Here is a 25,741-nt window from a genome sequence, read left to right on the forward strand (position 1 = left end):
TTAATAGATAAGACTGGATAAGAAACTTAAAAATGTATGCAATCCTAAGCACTTTCTTGAACATAATGGAATGTCCTTTAGAGAAAAACTGAAAAGGTTTTGCTGTTGGATTTATAAAAAAATGTATTATAATATCTTGTATTAAAATTTCAGAGCATGGGGAATACGATCCACAAACTGTAAGACCAGGGAGTAGATACAGTCATGTGCAAGAAGTCCAAGAACGTCTGAACTTCCTACGGTTGGTTTTAGTGATTCTTGCTTTACATTGGGTGTAAAAGTAGCAATCTGTGCTGTTCAAAAAGCAAAAAAAATGAATGCTCCTTTTTGCTGTTGAGAACAGCTGATCCACAAAATGATATTTGTCTTCTTGTGGCTGAATCTATTTCTAGACAAGGTCGCAGTAAGGCACATGGCTAAAAACAAGTCCCTCTTGCATGCTCTTTGGTTGCAGGTCTACCAGCTAGAATGCACAATCCCTTTATTTGTCTCATTCCCGTGTCCCAGACGAAGACTCATTGGCTGCTTTCATTTATCCACATACCAGCTCTCTTTATTGCTCCTAATGCAAGCACTGATAATCTTTATTCTGACTAGTTGAGTTACTGCTTAATTGCTTTGCTGCAGAGAGTGTACTGGTACCTTTTTAGTCTGAGTACAGCTGATGCAGACATATCCATTGTTTCATCAAAACATGTTTGAAGGTTTTCTGATGGTAGGACAGCAATGATACGTGTTAACACTAGAAACCTTTCCATATACAAGGGATTAGAAAGAGGCATGCAGTACCTCGGTCAAGGAAAGAGATTACTCATGTGCAAGTCCTAATGTTCGTATGATCTGAAAATATAGAGAATGAATATTCCTAGCCAAGTGGCCATTCCACAGACAAAGTTCCTCACTTAAGTGTACTCTGACATCCCTGCAATTATTGCTTACACACAGAGACACGCACAGACACCCACACCCACACCCCACACTTGGCTATTAGAAAAAAGCCTTTAATATTAGGTGAGATAAGCCCAGAATAATCTTCTAAGATCAGAGCACGCGTATTCTTAACTATGATGATGGATAGTTACAGGTAGGTAGCCGTGTTGGTCTGCCGTAGTCAAAACAAAATAAAAAAAATTCATGGTAATGTTCTGATTATGGCTGATACTACTCATGTTCCTTCTAGTTGTGAAACGTATCAGTTGGGACTAATGGGGGAAAGGTACATTTATTCATGTGTGACCACTGGATAGAATAATTGTTCTTTGGGCACAGTAGTTAGACACTTTGTGTTAAATTCACACAACTCTCTCTATGCAATTTGTACACAATTTTCTCTACTGCTCTATTCTGCTTTGGATAGTTATTGAAGCATTTTTCTGCATATAGTACTGAGACAGATGCATCTATGGGATATCAATAGTTGGGATTTTTTTGTAGGACTGAAGGATATTCAATGAAATTGAACCTGCCAACTAGTCCAAAAAAGTACATAATACAGTGGTACCTCGCAAGACGAATGCCTCATGAAATGAAAAACTCGCAAGACGAATTTATTTGCATTATTATTATTTTTGCTTTGCTTTGTTTAAATTGGAAAACCGCAAGACGAAATTTTTGCAATACAAAACGACTTGCGGAACGAATTAATTTCGACTTGCGAGGCACCACTGTACCAAATTATCTAGGCTGCTTGGCATGATACCAAGGCAATCTGTTTGCTTAACTCAAATTTTCTTTTATACCTGGGATTCTAACATCTTCTACCAGCTTACACATGTCAGTATGTGACTGACATTTGTGTACAGAGTTGTTGTTGTTGTTGTTTAGTCGTGTCCGACTCTTCGTGACCCCATGGACCATAGCACGCCAGGCACTCCTATCTTCCACTGCCTCCCGCAGTTTGGTCAAACTCATGTTCATAGCTTCGAGAACACTGTCCAACCATCTCATCCTCTGTCGTCCCCTTCTCCTTGTGCCCTCAATCTTTCCCAACATCGGGGTCTTTTCCAGGGAGTCTTCTCTTCTCATGAGGTGGCCAAAGTATTGGAGCCTCAGCTTCAGAGTAGTTGTGTGAAATGTCAAGTTTATAATATGCATATTATTTAATCCAGATAGATTGTTCTCTTTTCTGTGATTGTATTGAGGAATATTCCAGAATGTATGAATACATTTGAGAACAGTTGAAAACAGCATCAGCTACTGAGTTCCAAATGTTAGTTCATAGAATTAGAGCAACATTTCTAATTTTAATGACTTCTTGTTTCTCTCTGTTTCATGCTAGATTTTTACTGAAGGATGGTCAACTATGGCTCTGTGCTCCTCAGGCAAAACAAATATGGAAGTGTTTAGCTGAAAATGCAGTCTACCTGTGTGATCGTGAAGCCTGTTTTAAATGGTATTCTAAACTCATGGGAGATGAACCGGATTTAGACCCTGACATAAATAAAGACTTCTTTGAAAACAATGTTCTTCAGTTGGACCCTTCACTCTTAACAGAAAATGGAATGAAATGTTTTGAACGTTTCTTCAAAGCTGTGAACTGTCGAGAAGGGAAGCTAGTTGCAAAGAGACGAGCCTATATGATGGATGACTTGGAGTTAATAGGATTAGATTACCTTTGGAGGGTAAGTGTAAAAGTAAATCTAACAGTCAAGATGTAGTTTATAGTAATTTGACAAAAAAGTTGGTTTGTATGGTTAGGCCAATAAAAAAAAGTTCTGCAAGTGTTATTACATGTGAGTTCTACTGTGTACTTCAGCTATGCATTGCCTATTTTGATATGCTGTGATTTGAACAAAGTGCAAAATCAGCACATGTCTCGGTGAAAAACTCATTTGATGTTGAATATGAGATTGCCACAGATATTTAATTTTTCTAATGCTGCTGCAGATGTCTGCTATGTCCATGCAGCTACCCAATGCTTCCTGAGGTCATATGTGGAGTATCAGGTTGCAACTGTGGCTTTGGCAGTTCATTGCTGTCACATTGTAAAAGGGCAATCAGTGTCAGGAAAGCTGCCAATTATGTAGTTTGCTCTTATTTTCTTCCTCTGTTCAATTAGTCCAGCTGTCTCACTACCTAAACTGGCAGAAGTGTTGGATGTAGGGTTGGAAAATTCCCAGACTTGGTGATTTCAAAATCCATGCTGATTTGGGACATTATGGCTGCCATGGCAACCAAGGGGCTGCCTCAGTACATAATTGACCTGACAAATAACAGGACATAGCCTTGATCTTTTATTTACAAAAGGATGACTGGTAGATGGATTGATGTTGGAGGGGGGCAGGGGTATGTTCGCATTACCCTGTTATGGAGCAACCATTTGACTTCAGCCTGCAGGAGTGGAGTACTTAATCAGCAGATTTGCCCCTGGAAACACATGGACTTGGGGGATTTTCCATATGGCATTATCTAGTGCTCCTTCCAAGACCCTGGTCTCACAATGGAAAGTGCCATTGACACAAACAGTTCTATGTGTCCTTTGGTGCTATGGATCCCAATGGTGCCCTGGTTTTCAAGGGAACTCCAGGGAATATAGTGAGTTTTGTAAATGAAAGATGACTGACAACAGGTGAAACCACATAATAGTACCTACTGTGTGCTGGTGATGGAAGCTAAGAAAGCTTGCTTCTGTGCCGCTATTGCATCCTCAAGTAGCCATCCTGAGGGGTGAATGGGCTTTTGAAATCTAGTCCTAAGTACAGTTCTTGGAGATGTGCTTTGACATTGCTGCAAGGCACTTGCAGGGTACGGTTGCTCATATTTGTGCAGAACTTGGTATCACTGTTAATATAGTTCCAGAGGAGGTGTCCAGAAAACATTGATGATACCCAGCTCAATTTCTCTGTAAAATTGGAATTGGAAGAAGCCTTACAAGCCCCGGATTGGTGCCTGCGCTTGGTGGTGAGCTAATGTCTCTGAATCCTGGGGAAACAGAGGTGCTGTGAATGAGCAGTTTCCTAGTCTGGATAATTGGTCAATTGCCTGCTTTGGATGGGTTGTATCCTCCTGAAGGAGCAGGTTCTTAGTGTGGGGATGCTCCTGGACCCCTCTCTGTCACTAGAAGCCTAGGTGACCTCGGAAGCTAGGAGTGCAGTACACCAGCTTCAGTTGGAAAGATAGCTGCACCTGTTTCTAGATCATTGCAGCCCAACCACTGTTTTCCATGTGTTGGTAACCTCCAGATTGGATTACTGCAATGTATTCTATTTGGGGCTGCCCTTGAGACTGGCCCAGTAACCACAGCTATGTGGCTGCTAGACTGCTCACTGTGGTGGAATATCATCATATGACACCACTGCTGAAAGAATTGCACAGGCTGCCAGTAAGCTACCAGACTAGGTTCCAGGTGCTGGTATTGGTGTACAAAGCTCATATACACTGTGGACCAGGGTATCTAAAAGATCACCTCATCTCCTACATACCCATTCTGCAGGAGAGAGCATCCTGCCAGGAGGTCTGTTCTACACAGTGTAAAAATTGGGCCACATACACTTTGAAAACCTTCACATTGCGTATCAGACAGGCACATTCTCTATTATCATTTCAGCACCTTCCAAATACATTCATTTTTTTCTACAAACCTTCTAAAATCTTTATTTCAGTTGGTATCTATTTTGTATTTGAATTGATTTTATGTAGGTGCTTGCTACTGTTTTAAGTTTGTTGTTTATAGTTGTCATTTAATTTTGTTTGTATATATACAGTTGTTTTGTTTTTATATATGTTCTGTTGTAAATCACAATTGCTGGTCAAGTAAGCCTCTAAATGATCAGAGCTGGCACTGCCCAATCTTTTAATGGGAGGCAACAGTAATTTACAGTTAAAACCCCTAATAAGCTATTTTTTACTATTGGCCAGGCTTGTAATGAGATACTGGAAGAACTCAGAGTGCATTTCTTTTGACAGAGTGGTACAATAATGTATGGCAAATAGCATTTGGGGGAAAATAGACTAATAAAATAAAATTGGCACAAGGTTTGAAGCATAAAATCATTTTGCAACTGATAGGTTCAGCTTTGTTACGTATATGGCTAAAACTGAAAACATCAGACTCCCTTCACATTATAAAACTTTTTGATTAGCATAAACTGTATATTGCTTTCTATATAAATGGTTGTCTGGGATAGGGCTTATTACGTTCTTTGGATGTTATTTCTGATGTATTGCTTTAATTTCATCTCATGGGCTAGGATGGGAAAATTTATTTCATGTGTGTATGATGTTGTCATAGATGAATCTAATGACTTTTGAAAAAATTGTAAATCACTTTGGGATGTCTCATGGAAAATAATTCATAAATGAAATAATATTACTGTGTGTTGTATCAAAGCCAATAATAGGCCATAGACCATTTGCGGTAGATTTTATATACATATTTTTGTCACGATTGCACTTAGAGATTTTATTCTCATAGGCCATAATGCTTAAGTTAAAGTGGTATATGCTTTATATTTCTTCCTTAGGTTGTAATTCAAGGAAGTGATGACATTGCCAGTCGAGCAATAGATCTACTAAAGGAAATCTATACCAATCTTGGTCCGAGATTGCAAGTAAATCAGGTAAAATTATGAAAAGAACTGGGTGTTTTTTTTTAAATAAAAAAAAATAGGTAGCATTTTACCATTTTCATTGATGAAAGTCTCCTTCCTTCATATGCTTTGGTTGAGGACCGTTTTACAAAAGTAAATCTTTGAGAACACACATTTCTTCTTTAGCTGACTCTTCATTCAAATAGGAATTCGTACTAACTAATGGCTTTTAAGTTGTTAATTGCCATGTATTTTCATCATTCCAAAAATTCTGTTGACAAACTGAAGCCTGTTAGAAGTACTAGTGTTGCTGGAATCTTCTGCTCATAAGTGTCATCCGTGCAAATTACAGATGAAATTACAGTTTGTCTCTCTTGTGGCCTTCTTTATTGTTTTGTTGAGATATAGCTATCTCTTGACATTTCTGTAGGTAGTAATCCATGAAGACTTCATTCAGTCCTGCTTTGATCGTTTGAAAGCATCCTATGATACTTTGTGTGTTTTGGATGGCGATAAAGACAGTATTAATTGTGCAAGGCAAGAAGCGATAAGAATGGTGCGAGTGTTGACTGTTTTAAGGGAATATATAAATGAATGTGACAGTGATTACCACGAAGAGCGAACAATTCTACCAATGTCAAGGTTTGTGGAAATTTCAAAACTTAGGTGAATTAGGATGCAATATTAATTAATTTTCCGAGTAATTGTGGTTAGGATTCTGCTGTGCATCTCATATTGTGTAAAAACTTTTAAATAACATAGCCTGTGTACAATATATTAGTATATTGGTACAGTATATTTGTTGAATTATAAATCTTATATTTCTGATTTCTTTGCCACATACATAAAGGCAAAAGATAATCCATTCATTTCTTGTATGCAGGCCATTATATAGATTATATGCTGTAGATAACTTTTTCAGATTTATTCCCCTTTAGTCTAGCAAACAAGTAGAAGAATTACTAAAAAGTAAGCAAAAATTTCTGATTGCCAGTTTTATTGGAGTGATGTAATCCTTTGAAAATAAAATAAAACTTAACAAGTGAACTTTAGGGACGCGGGTGGCGCTGTGGTCTAAACCACAGAGCCTAGGGCTTGCCGATCAGAAGGTTGGTGGTTCCAATCCCCGCGACGGGGTGAGCTCCTGTTGCTAGGTCCCAGCTCCTGCCAACCTAGCAGTACGAAAGCACGTCAAGTGCAAGTCGATAAATGGTACCGCTTTGGCGGCAAGGTAAATAGCGTTTCCATGCGCTGCTCTAGTTCGCCAGAAGCGGCTTAGTCATGCTGGCCACATGACCCAGAAGCTGTCTATGCACAAACGCCTTCTCGATCTATAGAGCGAGATGAGCACCGCATCCCCAAAGTCGTCCGCGACTGGACCTAACGATCAGGGGTACCTTTACCGTTACATTTTAAAGTGAACTATCTGAAGAATATCTGAAGAAGTGTATCTGAAGGTATCTGAAGTGTATCTGAAGGTATCTGAAGAAGTGTGCATGCACCCGAAAGCTCATACCAAAATAAAAACTTAGTTGGTCTTTAAGGTGCTACTGAAGGAATTTTTTTATTTTACTTCGACCCAGACCAACACGGCTACCTACCTGTAAAGTGAACTATGTCAGCAAAATATCCCTATTGGAACAATTATTAGGTATTGTTCTAATGTGACATTTTGGCTGGCCTAAAATAAAGGTATTGCCTCCCTGACAGTAGTAAACACTTTTAAAGATTTTTCATTGTTATAATTAGTATTATCTTTATCTTTTTTCTCAGAGCTTTTCGTGGTAAACACATCTCTCTGGTAGTTCGTTTTCCAAATCAAGGTCGGCAAGTGGAAGACTTGGATGTTTGGTCCCATACAAATGACACGATTGGTTCAGTTAGACGTTGCATTCTCAATCGCATTAAAGCCAACAGTGCACATACAAAAGTAGAATTATTTATTGGAGGCGAGCTAGTAGATCCAGCAGATGATAGAAAATTAATTGGACAATTAAATCTCAAAGATAAAACAGTAAGTACTGTAAATAATCATACACTGATATTTTTGAAAGTTCTTTATGAATGCATAAATATAATTTGAAATAATGGCATGTTTTGTGAGTAGCTATAGTATTCAGTCAAGTTTGCTATTAGAAAGATTACTGTTTTAACAATTTTGTACAATCTTTCCATTTTATCACTTTCTGTTACTCCCCACCCCCCAGCTAATTACAGCCAAGCTTACACAGATAAGTTCCAATATGCCTTCAAGCCCTGATAGCTCATCTGATTCCTCAACTGGTTCTCCAGGCAACCATGGCAACCACTATAGTGATGGTCCAAACCCAGAAGTTGAAAGTTGCTTGCCTGGAGTTGTAAGTAAAGAACACACACACACACTCAAAATTATAGACTGAAATTTATTATCTGATATTAGGAGCTGGTATCTCATGACAGATTTTACTTTTATTTTAGATCATGTCACTGCATCCTAGATATATCTCGTTTCTTTGGCAAGTTGCAGACCTAGGCAGTAGCCTAAATATGCCACCTCTTAGAGATGGTGCACGGATCCTTATGAAATTGATGCCACCAGGTAAAATTTATTTTGAGTGTATTTTCTATTTATAGAAATTGAAATGTAGAGCATCTTAGAAGCTACCTGTACAAAACAATCAAACAGCATGTTAAACTATCATCCAAGTTCAAAATCAGTGTGGAGTTTCATCTGTGTGAGTGTTTAAAAGCAGTAGTCAGAGCAATAGTGCACCCGCACTGTGCCATTTCCACTCCAGAAAGTTCAAAAGCGAGTATCAAGCTGTTTTTCCTCAAATTGTTTTTGGGGTTCTTTGAAGACACATACTGAAAGAGGTGGTCATGGAAAATTTCTAGTGCATGCCATCTCTCCAGTTTGCAGCAATTTGTCTTGGGACTGAAGCAAAATGTGATTTTCAAAGAAAAAAAGACAAAAATTATCCATGTTCTTCAGTGATCTATTCCTTTGCAGTTTCAGTGTATTACATTTTCCAAAAGTGCTTCAGAAATCTATATTGTATTCTCTGTGAGAAGAAACATTTTTAAATTGTGCTTTTATTCCAGATAACACTACTGTAGAAAAACTAAGAGCTATTTGTTTAGACCATGCAAAACTCGGAGACAGCAGCCTTAGTCCATCCCTTGATTCTCTTTTCTTCGGCCCTTCTGCATCACAAGTGCTATATCTTACAGAGGTTTGTAATATCTCATTTTTAATATTTTGATATTTGAAAATTTTCTTCTAGTATTATTTTTACACTGAATTCAGGGATCACAGCCAAATTACAGAGTACTGCAAGCACTTCCCATAGGACTAGATTGTGGGGAACGTTGCTCATGGGGAAAAAGAGCTTCACCACAAAATGTAAAGGAAACAAATAGGCAAAAACCATCCTCTCATCTTGCATTTCAGTATACTTAGTTTAAAAGTTTGCTGAATGATTTTTCTTGTTTTCTTTCTCCCACTTTCCCCCCTTGCAGGTAGTTTATGCCTTGTTAATGCCTGCCAATTTACCTCTGGGAGAAGATGCCACTGACTTCCAGTACAACTTCTTAAAAAGTGGTGGCTTACCTCTTGTGCTGAGTATGCTGACCAGAAATAACTTCCTGCCAAATGCAGATATGGAAACAAGAAGGGGTGCCTACCTAAATGCTCTAAAAATAGCAAAACTACTGCTAACTGCAATTGGCTATGGCCATGTGAGAGCTGTGGCGGAAGCTTGTCAGCCAGTTGTAGAGGGCACAAGTCCAGTGTCACAGGTAATGTTAATTTTGTTCTTAAAGCAAAATCGTAAATGCTTTATTGTGATTGGATAACCAGTAAAAATTTAAAGTCTGATATTGACTAGTATTGCTTAATCTGTAAATGTTCCAGATCAACCAAGCAACTCACGATCAAGCAGTGGTGTTGCAAACTGCTCTACAGAACATTCCCAACCCAACCTCAGAGTGCATGCTAAGAAATGTAGCAATACGCCTTGCACAGCAAATATCTGATGAGGTTAGTATAATTTTCACTATTCCCTCAGTTCCTGATTTAGGCTTAAGTCAGTGACTTGGGGAGTGAGAGAGGAGAATCTGTACTTTCCTCAGCAGTTGCTTATATATCCTTAATAGAAGCCTGTCCCTTGTGCGCATCCTGACAAAAGGAGCTTCCTTTGGTGGCATATGGTCACACCTTAATGCAGGGGTCAGCAAACCTTTTCAGCAGGGGGCCGGTCCACTGTCCCTCAGACCTTGTGGGGGGCCGGACTATATTTTGAAGGGGGAAAAGGAACGAATTCCTATGCCCCACAAATAACCCAGAGATGCATTTTAAATAAAAGGACACATTCTACTCATGTAAAAACATGCTGATTCCTGGACCGTTCACGTGCCAGATTTAGAAGGCGATTGGGCCGCATCCGGCCCCTGGGCCTTAGTTTGGAGACCCTGCCTTAACGCTTCCTGGTTCTGTAGTTGCTGATTCGTATCTCTGGATACGAATCTGGATTCGTATCTCAGTATCTGCCAGGAATCCTGGATTCGTATCTCAGTATCTGCCAGGATACTGTCCCTTTCGAGAGGAGCACATACTTTGCATTCAGAAATTCCCAGCTCAATCCCTGGCTTGTTCCATTTTAAAAATATATGGTAGTAGGTGATGAGAGAGACTTTGGCTAGAGACCCTGGAGAACCACTTCCAGAGTTGACAGTACAGGGCCAGATGGACTTGGTATGAGCTTCAGCCTCCAGTGCAAGAATACAGACTGTCGTGGATTCAGATTTGTGGGAAATGTATTAATTGTTTCTTCTTCTTTTTTTACTCTTGCTCTCTATGCTTCTTTCTCCCTGTCTGAAGTAAAAACATTTGGAACAGTTATATTTGATGCTATCTTTCTATTTTTAGGCTTCAAAATATATCCCTGATATTTGTGTTATTAGAGCAGTGCAGAAAATAGTTTGGGCTTCAGGATGTGGATCAGTACAGCTGGTATTCAGTTCAAATGAGGATATTAGTAAAATTTATGAGAAGGTAAGAAATCATAAGCAACCTTTTCTCTCAAACTGATCTTGATAAGGGCTATCCTAGGAAATTCAGGCTTCAAGTGGCCTGTTTAGAAATTTGAAGCATTTTTATATGATTTTAAATAATTTTCATCTAATAGATTTCCCAGTTAAATTGTTGATACTTTGCTGGCACTTTTGTTGAGAGAATGCCTTTATAGCTTTTAAGAAGGCACTTCAGTGTTACCTCATTGAAGCATAACTTTGTAGCAGTCTCAGTGTGTTTTTACAGTCTCATGTGGATGGAGAATTCTTGGGTTGGGGCAACTGGCTAAAATGATTTAAACAGTTCTAATTTTGGTTCCTCTGTTTTGTTTTCCCCCGGATTGGTGTTGGTAAAATGTTTAGTTGGGGTTGGCGGGTATTTTAATTTGGGTATTCTTCTTCTTCTTGGTTTCTATTGATTTATTGGTTTGTTTGTTGCTTTTATAGGATTTTTTTTCATGTTTGATGTTTTGTTACGTTTTTATATGTTGTAAGCTGCCCAGAGTGGCTGGGGAAACTCAGTCAGATGGGCGGGATATAAATTTTAAAAATATTTTTTATTTATCACTATATTTCCCCTGCCTTTTCACTAATGCCTTTCCCCTTTCACATAATTTCAGCATTGTGTCAGCACTCATGCTTGTATGTGTGACTATAAATAAGATATCAGACCACATTATTATAATTATTAATCCCTGTTTCAGTTGTAGGCCTTACTCAGGCTGTAGGTTGTAGTATGTAGCATGTCTGTTCTCAGTATTGGTTTGTATCTGAAGGGAACAGTTAAGAAAATCATTAGTTCCTCTTCCATTCCTGTTTTATGCTACTTATTTCTGATTAATTTTACAGACAAATGCAGGCAATGAACCAGATGCAGAAGATGAACAAGTTTGCTGTGAAGCACTTGAAGTGATGACTCTTTGTTTTGCCTTGATTCCAACAGCGCTGGATGCACTTAGCAAAGAAAAAGCTTGGCAGACATTTATCATTGACTTGTTGTTGCACTGTCACAGCAAGTAAGTGTTTTTTTTCATATCACAGTTGCTGACTCCAGGTGGCAGCAGGTGGCTGTAGATGCCCAATTCAAAGTACACTTGCTGGTCTGTGATTTCATTTGTATATCTCTAGATTATAATGGCTATCACTATAACTGTGGTATGGTGATGTTTTTTTATTTTCATTTTCTGAGCCAATCTCAGGAGAGGCACAGGGTGGTGGGGGCAGAAGAGGCAAAAGCCCTTCTGTACAAGCAAATGTGTTTGCACAGAGCTTTCCCTGATAGGACTGGTTAGGTCAATCCCACCTAATGGATCCAGATTTTCAGCTAAAAGCCAGAGGAGTGCAGCAACAATCATGATGTCATAAGCTCTCAACATTTCTGATGAAGTGTGCCCACAACTGGCTGTGTCTCTTAAAGAATGATTATCAAGTCATTCTTTGATTATCTATATTTGTCATTCCCTAAAACATTACAGATGTGATGGACATCCTTGATTCTAAACTATCGGAACCAATTTGTGGGCTATCACAGATTCCACATTTAACATTCATCAGAAAGGACAGGCGATCTCCTGTCCTTTATGGATCTGATGTTCAGGCTCTTGTTTTGGTTTTCTATCAACTAAATAACTTTTAAGTGCCATTGCATTTGGTCCTTTTTGTTTAAGTGCCTTCACAAAACACAGCTTCCCTTGTCACCCATCTACACCTGCAAGTTGTGCATGCCCGCTGCTACTTGGAAGACCTGTATCTCCAGTGGTCTCTTTAAATGGAGTCTGACAGCACCTTTATAATGTACATTTCAAATTAAATTCCTCTTTCCTGAATCCTAGGAACTGAGGAAGGCAATGACACTCCTTCTGATGAACATGCAGGGATCTCAATTAAGATTTGTCTTGTTCACAAAGTATCTGTATTAATTTGATTTTTTTTCCTGGTTAATTTTTTCCCAGAACTGTTCGTCAGATGGCACAGGAACAGTTTTTCCTAATGGCTACCAGATGTTGTATGGGACAGAGACCTCTTCTTTTCTTTATAACTCTGTTGTTCACTGTTTTAGGGGTAAGGCATCTAAAACTTTCACATTGTTACTTATACTAATGTCTGTAAGAATTTCCTGCAATAGATTTTTATAAATACTTTCCAATAGCTCAGTGCAGTTAACAGATAATATTTGAAATACAGAAATTAAGATACTATTATGTATTGCATTTTCTTTTCCTTCTGAGCCCCACATTCAGTGTTATGAGCCTCAAGCATTTTATCACTGATACCAGTGTCAGGATTAATTCTACAATCAACTGGAGCTGTTCCTAGCTTTGAAACCAGGTCCACAAATCGGTATACACATGAAAACATTCAAGGTGGTTTGAATTCGAGCCCTTTGAGTTGCAGCCAATTGATGTAGAAGGAAGGTTGCTTTTCCCCTCTGTGCCCCCAAAAGTCCCTCTTGGGGGTTGGTGGACCTTCATGAAAGGTCTGGAGTGCATTGGTGGGGCACAGTGAGAGGAGGAATTGATGAAACTTGGGTTGAGACAGCTATTAATCTTGCTTTTGGATGCAACCCATTGGTTTTGTTAATTTCTTTAAATCTCCCATTACATTTATTATAATCTACATTTTTGGACAGTTTGACAGATGGCTAACCTGTGATACTACATGTATTGTTGGACTGCAACTCACATCAGCTCCTACATGGTCATTAGTTAGGGAGAGCATAGGTAAACTATGATGGCCACCAACTTGGATGGTTTTAAAGGGGGATTTGACAGATTCATGCTATCAGAGCAGTATGCACTCAGGTCATGCTGGGGGACTTTGCATAGGCCATCTGGTTGCATCGGCCAACTGTGAGAACAGGATTCTGAACTACATCGGGGGGTGAGGAACCTTGGTCCCACAGGCTAATCTTGGTCTTCCAGGGGGTCCATTTGACCCACCAGGTTTTCCCCCGCAAACCATGGCCACCCACTCATCAGCTGTCATCACTAGCAATGTCAGCAGATGGGTGAAAGGGCAGGATTCATTATTGCATTGGTTGTGCAATCCTGGCCCCAGCAGAAAAGAGGATCACACAGCCTAGACATTAGGATTTAATCTCCACATCAGCTAATGAGCAAAGAGTAGAGATGGAATACAATATAAGGTATTTAAAAGGGAAAGGTGAGGGGGACAGAGATCTGCAAAGGTTTTTGCAAGTCTCCTGCCCAATGTTAAGTAAAGGCAGTGTGCTGGAGAAGTCTCCATGTTGTCTTTGCTTGAAAGACCCACCTCTCCCTTACATGTCAAGAGAGAACAAGGGATAAAGAGGCCGCCACTTTTGCTTTAAGAAACATTTTGTGTTGCTGGTAATGTAAATGACCTTTTTGAATTTACTCATGACCTCTTTCTCTTACAGAGTACTGCACGAGAACGTGCTAAGCATTCAGGGGACTACTTTACTCTATTAAGACATCTTCTTAATTATGCATACAATAGTAATATTAATATGCCCAATGCTGAAGTTCTGCTTAATAATGAAATAGACTGGCTTAAAAGGATTAGGGTAAGTTTTGTTGTTAGTTTTATTCATTTTACTGATTGTTTTATCTGTTAACATTTATGTTTTTGCTGCCCTGTTTATAAGACAGAAAGGTGGGAGCAAAGTGAGTTCCCAGAACTCATGTGACACAGCGTTTTGTTTGTTTCTTTTCTTTTCTTTTGTTAGGATGAAGTGAAAAGAACAGGAGAAACAGGTGTAGAAGAGACTATCTTAGAAGGTCACCTTGGAGTAACAAAGGAATTATTGGCATTTCAAACTCCTGAAAAAAAGTACCATATTGGATGTGAAAAAGGAGGTGCTAATCTCATTAAAGTAAGTAATTGCTATATGGAAAAAGCTAAAATCATAATGAATTAGCATTTTAAGGAGGAACTTGTAAACATAGATTTAATTAAATTTGAATAATTTCATTTTACTTTAATTTTTAGGAGAGCAGGAAATGGTTTTTATAGAAATGTACGAATTTAGTCCATCATAAAATTGCTGCTGATAATCTTGTGAGAAACCCACTTTTTAATAAATCAAAGGCAAAAGTGAATGATGGATTATACTGTGAGATAAAGCTGGAATTCAGAACTTCTCAGTTTAATGTGAGGAAGGACTTCATTGATGACTTGTCCCTTTGTCCCAGGCAGAGTTGCATGATTTAACATTAGAGTAATAGACTAGCTCAATTCAGTGTGCTACCCATTGTGGGTTTTTTAAAAAACATTTCCTATGAATTTTGATCATGCTGGAGCATGGCTAAAGGATCGGAAGGGCTAGGATTGGGTGTAAATTATTGAGGGCAAGTGGGCTGTATCTTAGATTCAGGAAAATGGTGCTAGGTTTCCTTTTTGCCTTGGAATCCTTGTTCAGGCTTCTGTTCCTTCTAGCAGTTAATCCCCAAATGTTTAAAGTCATGAGACATTTTGTGGTGGAAGGTAATTCTGGTTCAGGTATTGCCTGTATGATAGAACACATTTTTCTGTATGTGTTAGACAGGCCATTGAGATCTTTGGAGGGGGCCCTTTTCTGAGTCCTGCTGCTGAATGATACCCAGGCAAGGGCCTTCTCATCTGTGATGCCCTTCTTGTGGAATTCCCTTCCTCTGGATAAACTCTTCACTCAGGCTTTCTTACTGAATTTTGAATCTCTGAGTTGTGGAATTATTGGATTGTATTATCTTGCTGTTGTTTGAAGATATGAGATGTGTTTGTAATTTTTTAATGTAATTTTTAAATGTATTTCTCATTGTGTATTTTAATTTTTTATTTGTTTGCTGTTTTGAATTAAAATCAGTATATAAATGGCAATAAAATTACAGATAACTTGATTTTTCCCCCTTTCCCTTTTTTGTTTTTCAGGAGTTAATAGATGATTTCATCTTTCCAGCCTCAAATGTTTACTTACAGTACATGAGGAATGGAGAATTGCCCGCTGAGCAGGCCATACCAGTCTGTAGTTCACCAGCTACCATTAATGCTGGATTTGAGTTGCTAGTAGCACTTGCAGTGGGCTGTGTCCGAAATCTCAAACAAATAGTAGATACTTTGACTGAAATGTATTATATAGGCACCGCAATAACTAGTAAGTACTTTTCATTGATTTTATGCTCTGTTTAATATGAAGCTTATATTGTTTTAAATACTTGTCTTGGAAATCAAATAATTGCATATACTTTTTGCTTTTCCAAAATGGTATTTTGTTTGATATCCAATAATTTAGACCCATTTGAAATCAGTGACGAGTAACAAGTCCATTAATGTCATTGTGTATTCTAATTGACATTGGATATAATCATTTGTCTTTTCCTTGAAGTAATTGCCAGATATATTAATTATAATTCCTAAGATGAAATGCATATAGAATAGTATATATGGTTGGGATGCATGCTTTGCATATTGAAGCAGTTCCTGTATAGACGTAGGATTTTCCATTTCAATAAAGGATGTTACTGACACCTGAGGCTTTCAAGAATGCTAGTGATCTCTAAATAGGCAGTAGGCAGTGTAGTGTTCAAAACACTTGGTGGGCACCATGTTGACCAACCCTGATTTAAGGGGTACTCAATTTTAAGCTGCTTTTTATTGTGGGCTTCATTTTGATTAAATGCAAATATCAAATCTGAGTTTTTGTGTGCCAAGGACTGGAATAAGAATATATACTTAGTAAGTCTCATTGATCACTGGAACAGGCTTTGAAATGAACTAATTCAGTACTAGGGTATTAAGCTAATGGCTGTTCAGAAGTGTATAGTTTTATTCAGAAGCTGAGCTAATTTTCTAATACAATTGATCTCTCCTAGCTTGTGAAGCACTAACAGAATGGGAGTATCTTCCACCTGTTGGACCACGACCACCAAAGGGATTTGTAGGGCTAAAAAATGCAGGTGCCACTTGCTACATGAATTCTGTCATTCAGCAGCTGTACATGATTCCTGCCATCAGGAATGGAATCCTTGCAATTGAAGGCACAGGAAGTGACGTAGATGATGATATGTCAGGAGATGAGAAGCAAGACAACGAGGTAACACTACATTGTTCTTGACAAATTTTAATGTAGTGTAAGACTTTCCCTCCTCCCATAGCTCTATACTGTATATCTAGCTATAATGGGAGATATTCAGCTTTACACATACTCAGAATTGATAGATGAATTAAAGAGAAATAAAAAGGAATTTACGGCCACTAGGGTTGGGGGGAGACCATAAAGTGATACTATATGTCAAAACCGGAAAACAATTCCAAACTGGTGCAACACAATAGAATGCCCCCTATCAAAACAATTGATATTGCTATATATAAGCAATCAAAAGTTGGTAGTCCCATGCTGCTGTTTATTGTTTAATTAAACAATGAATTAATCTGCAATTTTCTTTTACATTGACAGCTGTAGAAAGCGTAATTTCAATAAAATGTAGCAATTTTTGAAGAATTGGTGTGCTAATTTTCTTAAGGAAAAACAGTCTTACCACACCTTAAATACTAGCATATTGATTATGGCAGAAACTTTTTGTTAGTATTATTGTTGTCAATAAGTAATAACAATAACTCTTGGGTGGTTTTTATTAATTAAAGTAACATTTCCCCCTTTTCAGTATATGAGATTTAGTAATAAGGGTCCATTATAATGAGTAATGGGATAAAAGCATAATGACAATAAATCATCTTGATTGTATTTACTCTGAAAAAAGAGTAAAAAATAAATAAACCATGAGGGCTGCTTCCCATGAGTCTTGTTTTTGTACTTGAGTATAGATGTATACTTGAGTATAGATGTCCACTTGGAAGCAAGTGGGTGCAAGGTGGCTTTCTAGTCCTTTGAAAAGCCTCTCACAAGGGTAGGAGGAGCTTCCTATGCATGACACTATCATGGTGTTTTGTACTTACAGAAAAAAGTAACTGGAAAAGACTGAGGTCTATTTCCATATCTGTAAAAATCGCAAGCTGAACAATCCTGTTGCTTACATATGGGAATCTTTAGGTTGCCCACCTGGTCTTTGGAACTGAACTGCTTTAGTTGAAATGAGAACCTTCATAGGGTTTCATATGTACTTGCATTTAATCTGAGCTACTACTATTATTTCTCTAGCAGACATTACTAGGTTCTGTTCATAAGGCTTATTAATTTCTATATATTTTTTTAAGCTTACCATTTATATTACATTACTTTTTTAATGTTAAAAGAGCAATGTTGACCCACGGGATGAAGTATTTGGCTATCCACATCAGTATGAAGATAAACCAAGCTTAAGTAAAACAGAAGACAGAAAAGAATACAACATAGGCGTATTAAGACATCTCCAGGTCATCTTTGGTCACTTAGCAGCTTCTAGGTTACAGTACTATGTACCCAGAGGGTTTTGGAAGCAATTCAGGTAAATAGGAAATTAACTTATGTTGAACTGTGTTTATGTGAAATCTTATGATAGAAACAGTATATGTTTAATGAAATGCAGTGGATTTTAATATGACAGTGTGTGATATGTATATTTTTAATCATGCAGAAAGCAAGATAAGGAAACCCCAAAATCACTGTATAGATGAAAATATTGGGCTATTTCAGACATGGGCTGAGTGGAAGGGCCATAGTTGAGGGGTAAGAGCATCTGCTTTGTATGCAGGCCCCAGGTTCAATCCCTGGCATCTCCAGGTACAGCTGGGAGAGACCTTAGCATGAAACCCTGAAGAGCTGCTGCCAGTCAGTGTAGACAAGTATGTTAGATGGACCAGTGGTCTGACTCATTATAAGGCAGCTTCCTGTGTAGAGTGTAAATATGGCAGGAGCAAGCATTGGGCTCATTTACACTCCTCTACAATAGGCGAAAGTCATCAGTGTGAAATGGAGCTTAGGCATATATATTTCTATATGAGCAAGCCCCACTCATGAGAGTGGTCTACTGGAGGAGGAGGTGACTGGAGCACTTGAGTAAGAGCCCAGGTTTGAGGCCCAGGTAAACAGTAATGGTTCCAGGGCCTTAAGGTCATATCTCTACTATGCTGAACATTTAGCCTTTTTATATGTGAATTGGGGACCCAGGTGGCGCTGTGGGTTAAACCACTGAGCCTAGGGCTTGCCGATCAGAAGGTCAGCGGTTCGAAACCCTGTGACGGGGTGAGCTCCTGTTGCTCGGTCCCAGCTCCTGCCAACCTAGCAGTTCGAAAGCACGTCAAAATGCAAGTAGATAAATAGAAACCGCTACAGCGGGAAGGTAAACGGCATTTTCGTGTGCTGCTCTGGTTCGCCAGAAGTGGCTTTGTCATGCTGGCCACATGACCTGGAAGCTATACGCTGGCTCCCTCGGCCAATAATGCGAGATGAGCGTGCAATCCCAGAGTCGGTCACAACTGGACCTAATGGTCAGGGGTCCCTTTATCTTTACCTTTATATGTGAATTAGAGCTGGGTCATTTCCCCCCAGTTTCAGAGTTCATCCAGTTTTGAGAATACATTTCACATCTGCCCTTCCTCACCTCAATAAGGGGAAGGCAGTGCAAAGTGATTTGTCCATCAGAGTTCAATTTGTGGCTCCCCAAATGGGCACACCCAGTCTGCTATCTGTGTATGCTGAGTGCCACCCTGAGTAAGCCAGAGTACTAGGTCATGTATTTTATGAGCTGTGCAGCACTTATGAGGATTGCTAGCTAATTGTAATACTCAGCTTATATGAAGATAAATTTATATAATAGTGATGTAAACTACTTTATTTTTTTCATGCTACTCGATTTTGCTGTTAGAAAATCTGTGTGCTTTTATTATGAGAGTATCTTTTCCATCCTAGACTCTGGGGTGAGCCTGTAAATCTACGTGAACAGCATGATGCTTTAGAATTTTTTAACTCCTTGGTGGATAGCCTAGATGAAGCTTTAAAAGCCTTGGGTCACCCAGCAATGTTAAGTAAAGTTTTGGGAGGCTCCTTTGCTGATCAGAAGATCTGTCAAGGCTGCCCACATAGGTAAGTGTTTCTTCTTTCTCATTTTCATAAAATCAAAGTAATAATGGGCATCCACTAAAAATATGCTACAAGTCTCCCATTTATGGAAAAGTACAGACCATTTAGGAGTGGTTCATATTAGCAAGTTACTCTAAATACAGCTAATGCAACGTTCTGAGCCATGTTGGTGTATTCATGATGAGGAAAGTTATCAACCAAAGTTTCCAAATGTTTTTCAGAGTCAGCTCTATGATAGCAAGACACACATTTTCTGATATAATTAAGACTGTAATCACCAGATGTGTCTTATATCAGTTACATATCTGAGAATAGCCTGATTCATGCTGACATCCGCAGGCAATTCTATGGCTAGCCTAGCCTAGGCAACTCTGTGGCAATAGCTGCTGACACTCAAGGCAACATGCTTTTGTTGCCCCACACTTAACGGTTGTAATTTGTCATTTGGTTTGACAAGATGGACTTGCAACAAAATGATGCATTATGGAGCGCTCCTCTTCTGCTGCCAGCCAGACATGCCTTTTTCCAGGATACTTCATTCCACACACACCCCAAGATGCTCATAGTTTGTGATCTTAGACTTTATTAATTAGGGGTTCCCCTACCTGCCCCTAAAGAGTTTTGTCCTAAAGTCATTTTTAGAGCCTGTAATATCTCCCTATTGTACATGGATTGTGCTGCTTTGGTTGCAAAAGGCAACTAGAGAATGAATTTGTAATATGATCAAAATAAATACGTTACTATATCTAGAGTGAAATTTCAAAATGCTTTTTTGAAAGCTGATGCTGTGTAAATGTTAAATAATAGTGAAGCGCCATAAATGTTCCTTAAATGTATGCAAAATACTAGACTTTATGATATTTTACTTTTTCAGATTAAGATTTACTCCCTACGAAAGTTTTAAGTCTAGGTTCAGGGACTGACTTGCTGCTTGGCTTGTTCACACATCACAGTTGTGGGTACTGATAGGAAGGTCTTGGTGCTGGTCATCATGCACTAGTGTCTATTGCACTTTTTCAGGACTGAAAAAATTGTGCCGAGACAAATTTTTGAGAAAAAGTTGAGAAAAAATGTGATAAGCATATTTATAACATCTATGGAACAGATTTATTGAACATTTTGTACAATTAAAATACACGTTTTTGGTACTGTTTTCAAAACATTGCTTCAGGATGAAAATATTTTCTTGAATTCATACTATTACTATGTCAGCCTAACTTAACCTAATCTGCCAACAATTATAGGTACGAATGTGAAGAATCTTTTACAACGCTGAATGTAGATATAAGAAATCACCAAAACCTGCTTGACTCCTTGGAACAGTACGTCAAGGGAGACTTACTGGAAGGTGCAAATGCATATCATTGTGAAAAATGCAACAAGAAGGTAACTAAAATACAGCATTTTTCTTTTTCTCTTTTTATAAAAAAAAACTTTGAAAATTCATATGAACGTGGCAACTCCCATCATCCCTGACCACTGGTCCCGTTAGCTAGGGATGATGGGAATTGTAGTCCCAAAACAGCTGGAGGGCCAAGTTTGGCCATGCCTAAAATGTTTTAGATGGCTTCATTGTGTAGGAGAACTGAGAGTTACAGTTACATACTTCATAACCACAATTCAGGAAGGATTTCTCTGGACGACTGTTAAAGCTGCAAACCAGTCTTTTCAGTATTATATCAAATTTGTCTGTGATGTGCAATGCATAATGTATTGATAGTTATTTGGTATATTATAGCACTTTGACAAAGAATTGCGGCAGTATTTGTAGTTGGCATTGACAATTTACACAGATAGAATGCATTAACATGTGAATCTTTTATTCCTTAGGTTGATACAGTTAAACGCTTGCTAATTAAAAAGTTGCCCCCAGTTCTTGCCATCCAACTAAAACGATTTGACTATGACTGGGAAAGGGAATGTGCAATCAAGTTCAATGATTATTTTGAATTTCCGCGAGAGTTGGACATGGAACCTTATACAGTGGCAGGAGTAGCTAAACTAGAAGGGGATGATGTAAATCCTGAAAATCAGCTGATACAGAATGAACAGTCTGAAAATGAGCATTCTGGAAGTACTAAATACAGACTTGTTGGTGTATTGGTGCACAGTGGTCAAGCCAGTGGTGGACATTACTACTCGTACATAATTCAGAGAAATGGTGGAGATGGTGAGAAAAACAGGTGGTATAAATTTGATGATGGTGATGTAACAGAATGCAAAATGGATGATGATGAAGAAATGAAAAATCAGTGTTTTGGTGGAGAGTACATGGGAGAAGTATTTGACCATATGATGAAGCGCATGTCTTACAGACGTCAGAAGAGGTGGTGGAATGCTTACATTCTCTTTTATGAACGTATGGACACAGTAGACAGAGACAATGAACTAATAAAATATATTTCAGAACTTACAATGACCACTAAACCCCATCAAATTAAAATGCCATCTGCCATTGAGCGAAGTGTACGGAAGCAAAATGTCCAGTTCATGCATAACCGAATGCAGTACAGCCTAGAATATTTCCAGTTCATAAAGAAATTACTGACTTGCAACAGTGTCTATCTAAATCCTCCTCCAGGTTAGTGTTTGGATTTTTATAATCAATATTGACAAGAGGTAGTGAAAGTACATAGCTTTTAACATACTGTATTTTTCTGTGTATCATTTTAAACATTACAAATTTGGGTAAGAGACTATTGTTCCTCAGGCATTTTCTAATATGTAAGAGCGATAGAAAAGACAGGGTTGTTGTTTCCTTGGTATTAGGCATTATTTACTTCTATATTTGCTTTAAAATGCATTTGGCTGATAAATGCAATGTGGTCTGTAAGTCCAACCATTTTATAGATCACTAGAAAAAATGTTTAGCAATGCTGGCGGACAACTTAAGTTTGAGTACTGAATTCTCTTAAATATATTTCCTGGTTTTTTAAAATATAAAATTTATATACCACTTAATATAAAAAGAAATCTCTGAGAGGTTTACATAAAACACAATAATTTTCTAATAATTTAAAATTTATATCGAGAGTCAGGTTGACAAACAATTCAGAATAATCTGTTGTATCACTTTCAAACAAATGTCTTTAACATTTTGTGTTCTGTTTTTCTTCAGGACAGGATCATCTGTTGCCTGAAGCAGAAGAAATAACCATGATTGGTGTTCAGCTTGCTGCTAGGTTTCTCTTTACCACAGGATTTCACACAAAGAAAATAGTCCGTGGTCCTGCCAGTGACTGGTATATTTGCCTTTAAGAAGAATTTTACTGTCATGAGTTTTTTTTGTACTGATTATATGGTACAATTTAATAATTCAAAATGTGAAATAACAATGCATTGAAACTGAGCCTCAAAACCACTGTTTCTAGTTGTTTTTAATTTGGTTAAAACTTGGGTTAATAAGGAATCCTGGTTCATATTAATCATGGTCAACAAAACTCCTACTACTAACATGCAGTGCTGGAGTTGAAATGCGCACCTTTATACACAAGTCTGCTTTCTGGGTATGTGATGCCATTAATTTATTTTCCCCCAGGTATGATGCTTTGTGCATTCTCCTTCGTCATAGCAAGAACGTACGTTTTTGGTTTGCGCACAATGTCCTTTTCAATGTTTCAAATCGCTTCTCTGAATACCTTTTGGAATGCCCTAGTGCTGAAGTGAGGGGAGCATTTGCAAAACTTATAGTATTTATTGCACATTTTTCATTGCAAGATGGACCATGTCCTTCACCTTTCGCTTCACCTGGACCTTCTAGTCAGGTATGCCTTTTCTACAATCAGACTACAATAGTAGAGAGCTGTTAAATTCTATATAGTCTAAATATAAATTTATATAATAGAATTTTTATACAAGGGTGACTTAAATAATCTCCATTTAGCACAGGGTGGGAAACTGTTGGTCCACAAAGGCTTTTTATATTACCTGTAAACCCCCAACTTCTGTGGCCACAGAAGTGTTGCTGTTTGGGCAAGGAAACAAAATTGCTCACTGCTTCTCCTCCTGGCTTCCTCCACCACTTCTGCAAAATTTAATTGCTCCTTGCTTTGAGGCACTACATGTGGCTTTTATTGTAATTCCCAAGTAAACCGTCACTCCAAGAGTACTCAGTGGCAATCACCAGTTCTCAGCTATCTTTAGACACCCAAGCGCTCGAGAAGCAGCCGTTCCATTGGGAACTGTAAGAGAACCCAGCTGTACCCTGCAGCAAAGTACAGGGTGAGAGAAGCCAGGCCCTTGGAAGTTTGGTGGTGAGGGAGTTGCAGCCCTTGGACTCAAAACAATTTCCCATCCCTGGTTTCAGAATTATTTATTTATTTGGTCTTTCTGCTATGTTCTTTAGTACCTTCCTGAAGGTTACTGTTTGAATTGGTCTCATATTTAGCACTCCTGCCTCTCCCAGCTTAATCAGCTAAGTAATGTGTGATACATTCCTCTATTATTCAGTATAGGATAAAACATTTTAACCACAGAAATTTGATACAGTGAATAGTTCAGGAATTGAATTTGATATCATTAGTTCTGATAGTTAAACAATAAAAGTTGCATTTCATTCTGGTTCGAGAATTTACGTTCAGCTGGTCTTTTATTATTATTATTAATAAATAATAATAATACAACAATAACAACAATAATATCAATCTTTGTGTTGTTTTATAGGCCTATGACAATTTAAGTTTGAGCGACCACTTGCTGAGAGCAGTACTGAATCTTCTTCGAAGGGAAGTGTCTGAGCACGGGCGCCATTTGCAGCAATATTTCAACTTGTTTGTGATGTATGCCAACTTAGGTAATGTGCTGTTTTTCACCCTAAAGGCTTTGTCCATGTTGTTCTGTCAGTGCACTTACTTAATAGTCTTGACTCATGCCCATTGAATGCTTAATGATGGGCACAAATTGTTATTAACAGCTTAAATCTGCGGTTTTCAGCCTGTGCTCTGGGGATCCCTTAATGCAGGACAGTCTTCTCTGGAAGACAGTTTACCCACCACTACCAATTTTTCCGTGATCCTACAGCTGCAAGGGAAAAGAGTGTTGGTTGGGTTTTTCCAGAGCTATTCCTCAGCAGACAATTGATACGTTCTTAATTTTGTTGAATCAGAAAGGTTTTGAGTGATTCTGGCTGGATTGTTGAAGGCATGGAGTATTGTATTCACAGTAAATGCTCATTTATGGATTTCCCAATGTTAACAGTTATCTGAATATTTTTTGTTTATATGATTCAGTTCAGTAGCTTAAATGTAGATAAGTATGTTTTCATTATTCTTCCTCTTTTTCCAACTTCCCTTTAGGTGTAGCAGAAAAAACACAGCTTTTAAAACTAAATGTACCTGCCACATTTATGCTTGTGGCACTGGATGAAGGCCCAGGTCCTCCAATCAAATACCAGTATGCTGAACTAGGCAAACTGTATACTGTGGTGTCCCAGTTAATCCGCTGTTGCAATGTGTCGTCACGTATGCAGTCTTCTATCAATGGTACTGTTAACTCTGTAGCATTTAAACAGAATATATTTGTGATTTATTGTGTGTGGCAGTTTGTTATTCATCATAGCATCTCACTAATCTTTTGTCTGTTATGCTGGCCTGTGTTTACTTAAAGATTTGGAAAAGTTTCAGATCATTAAAATACAGTAAGCCCACAATTTACACACGTTTAAGTTGTGCTCGTTCAGCTTTCCACGCTTGGCATTGTTTAAAGAAAAGAAATTAGAAAGGAGACAGGCATCCAGGAGAAAAGACTTTGGCAATCCCACCTGCCATTGTACCCAATGTGTTTTGACGATACTTGATTTTTAGATTAGGCGTGATCCCTGGAATGTAACCTTCCATGTAAGTTGAGGATTTTCTGTATTACTGGAACTATATGTGCAAAGGTTGATTCTCTTAAATGTGTCTAGATGTGACACAACTATTTCATATTTTGGTAGTGCAAGTTAAGCCTATTCCAAGGGAAGTCTTAGAAAAGCCTTGTTTAATTTCACAGGCTTTGATTTTTCACTAAGGAATACTACCATACCGCATGTTTTGCAAAACCAGCCGCAATGCTTTACAGTGATCATAATTGTCACATCAGAAGTTTAATCTGTATCTGTCAGACTCGGCCTAGGTGAATACTTATAGAATAGCGATTTTCATAATCGAACAAGAGACATTTCACATATGTATTTAATGTACCATATACATGA

The 25,741-nt window shown here is 38.3% G+C and overlaps 1 protein-coding gene across 1 annotated transcript in view; it reads left to right on the forward strand.

Annotated features, from left to right (window-relative positions):
- Nucleotides 1–25,741, forward strand: part of USP9X (ubiquitin specific peptidase 9 X-linked) — a 68,555-nt gene that overhangs the window by 36,028 nt on the left and 6,786 nt on the right. Inside the window, exons 15-39 of the mRNA XM_035116677.2 lie at nucleotides 154–241; nucleotides 2,279–2,621; nucleotides 5,463–5,558; nucleotides 5,959–6,170; nucleotides 7,302–7,542; nucleotides 7,736–7,885; nucleotides 7,986–8,106; nucleotides 8,610–8,740; nucleotides 9,027–9,305; nucleotides 9,421–9,546; nucleotides 10,435–10,560; nucleotides 11,427–11,593; nucleotides 12,530–12,638; nucleotides 13,975–14,121; nucleotides 14,284–14,430; nucleotides 15,465–15,687; nucleotides 16,406–16,626; nucleotides 17,787–17,977; nucleotides 19,381–19,554; nucleotides 20,796–20,937; nucleotides 21,382–22,132; nucleotides 22,670–22,793; nucleotides 23,090–23,315; nucleotides 24,214–24,343; nucleotides 24,846–25,031. Of these exons, the coding sequence (XP_034972568.2) occupies nucleotides 154–241; nucleotides 2,279–2,621; nucleotides 5,463–5,558; nucleotides 5,959–6,170; nucleotides 7,302–7,542; nucleotides 7,736–7,885; nucleotides 7,986–8,106; nucleotides 8,610–8,740; nucleotides 9,027–9,305; nucleotides 9,421–9,546; nucleotides 10,435–10,560; nucleotides 11,427–11,593; nucleotides 12,530–12,638; nucleotides 13,975–14,121; nucleotides 14,284–14,430; nucleotides 15,465–15,687; nucleotides 16,406–16,626; nucleotides 17,787–17,977; nucleotides 19,381–19,554; nucleotides 20,796–20,937; nucleotides 21,382–22,132; nucleotides 22,670–22,793; nucleotides 23,090–23,315; nucleotides 24,214–24,343; nucleotides 24,846–25,031 (4,851 nt within the window). The remainder of the gene's footprint in view (nucleotides 1–153; nucleotides 242–2,278; nucleotides 2,622–5,462; nucleotides 5,559–5,958; nucleotides 6,171–7,301; nucleotides 7,543–7,735; nucleotides 7,886–7,985; nucleotides 8,107–8,609; nucleotides 8,741–9,026; nucleotides 9,306–9,420; nucleotides 9,547–10,434; nucleotides 10,561–11,426; nucleotides 11,594–12,529; nucleotides 12,639–13,974; nucleotides 14,122–14,283; nucleotides 14,431–15,464; nucleotides 15,688–16,405; nucleotides 16,627–17,786; nucleotides 17,978–19,380; nucleotides 19,555–20,795; nucleotides 20,938–21,381; nucleotides 22,133–22,669; nucleotides 22,794–23,089; nucleotides 23,316–24,213; nucleotides 24,344–24,845; nucleotides 25,032–25,741) is intronic.

The sequence above is a fragment of the Zootoca vivipara genome, chromosome 4 (assembly GCF_963506605.1).
Source record: "Zootoca vivipara chromosome 4, rZooViv1.1, whole genome shotgun sequence".
NCBI lineage: Eukaryota > Metazoa > Chordata > Lepidosauria > Squamata > Lacertidae > Zootoca > Zootoca vivipara.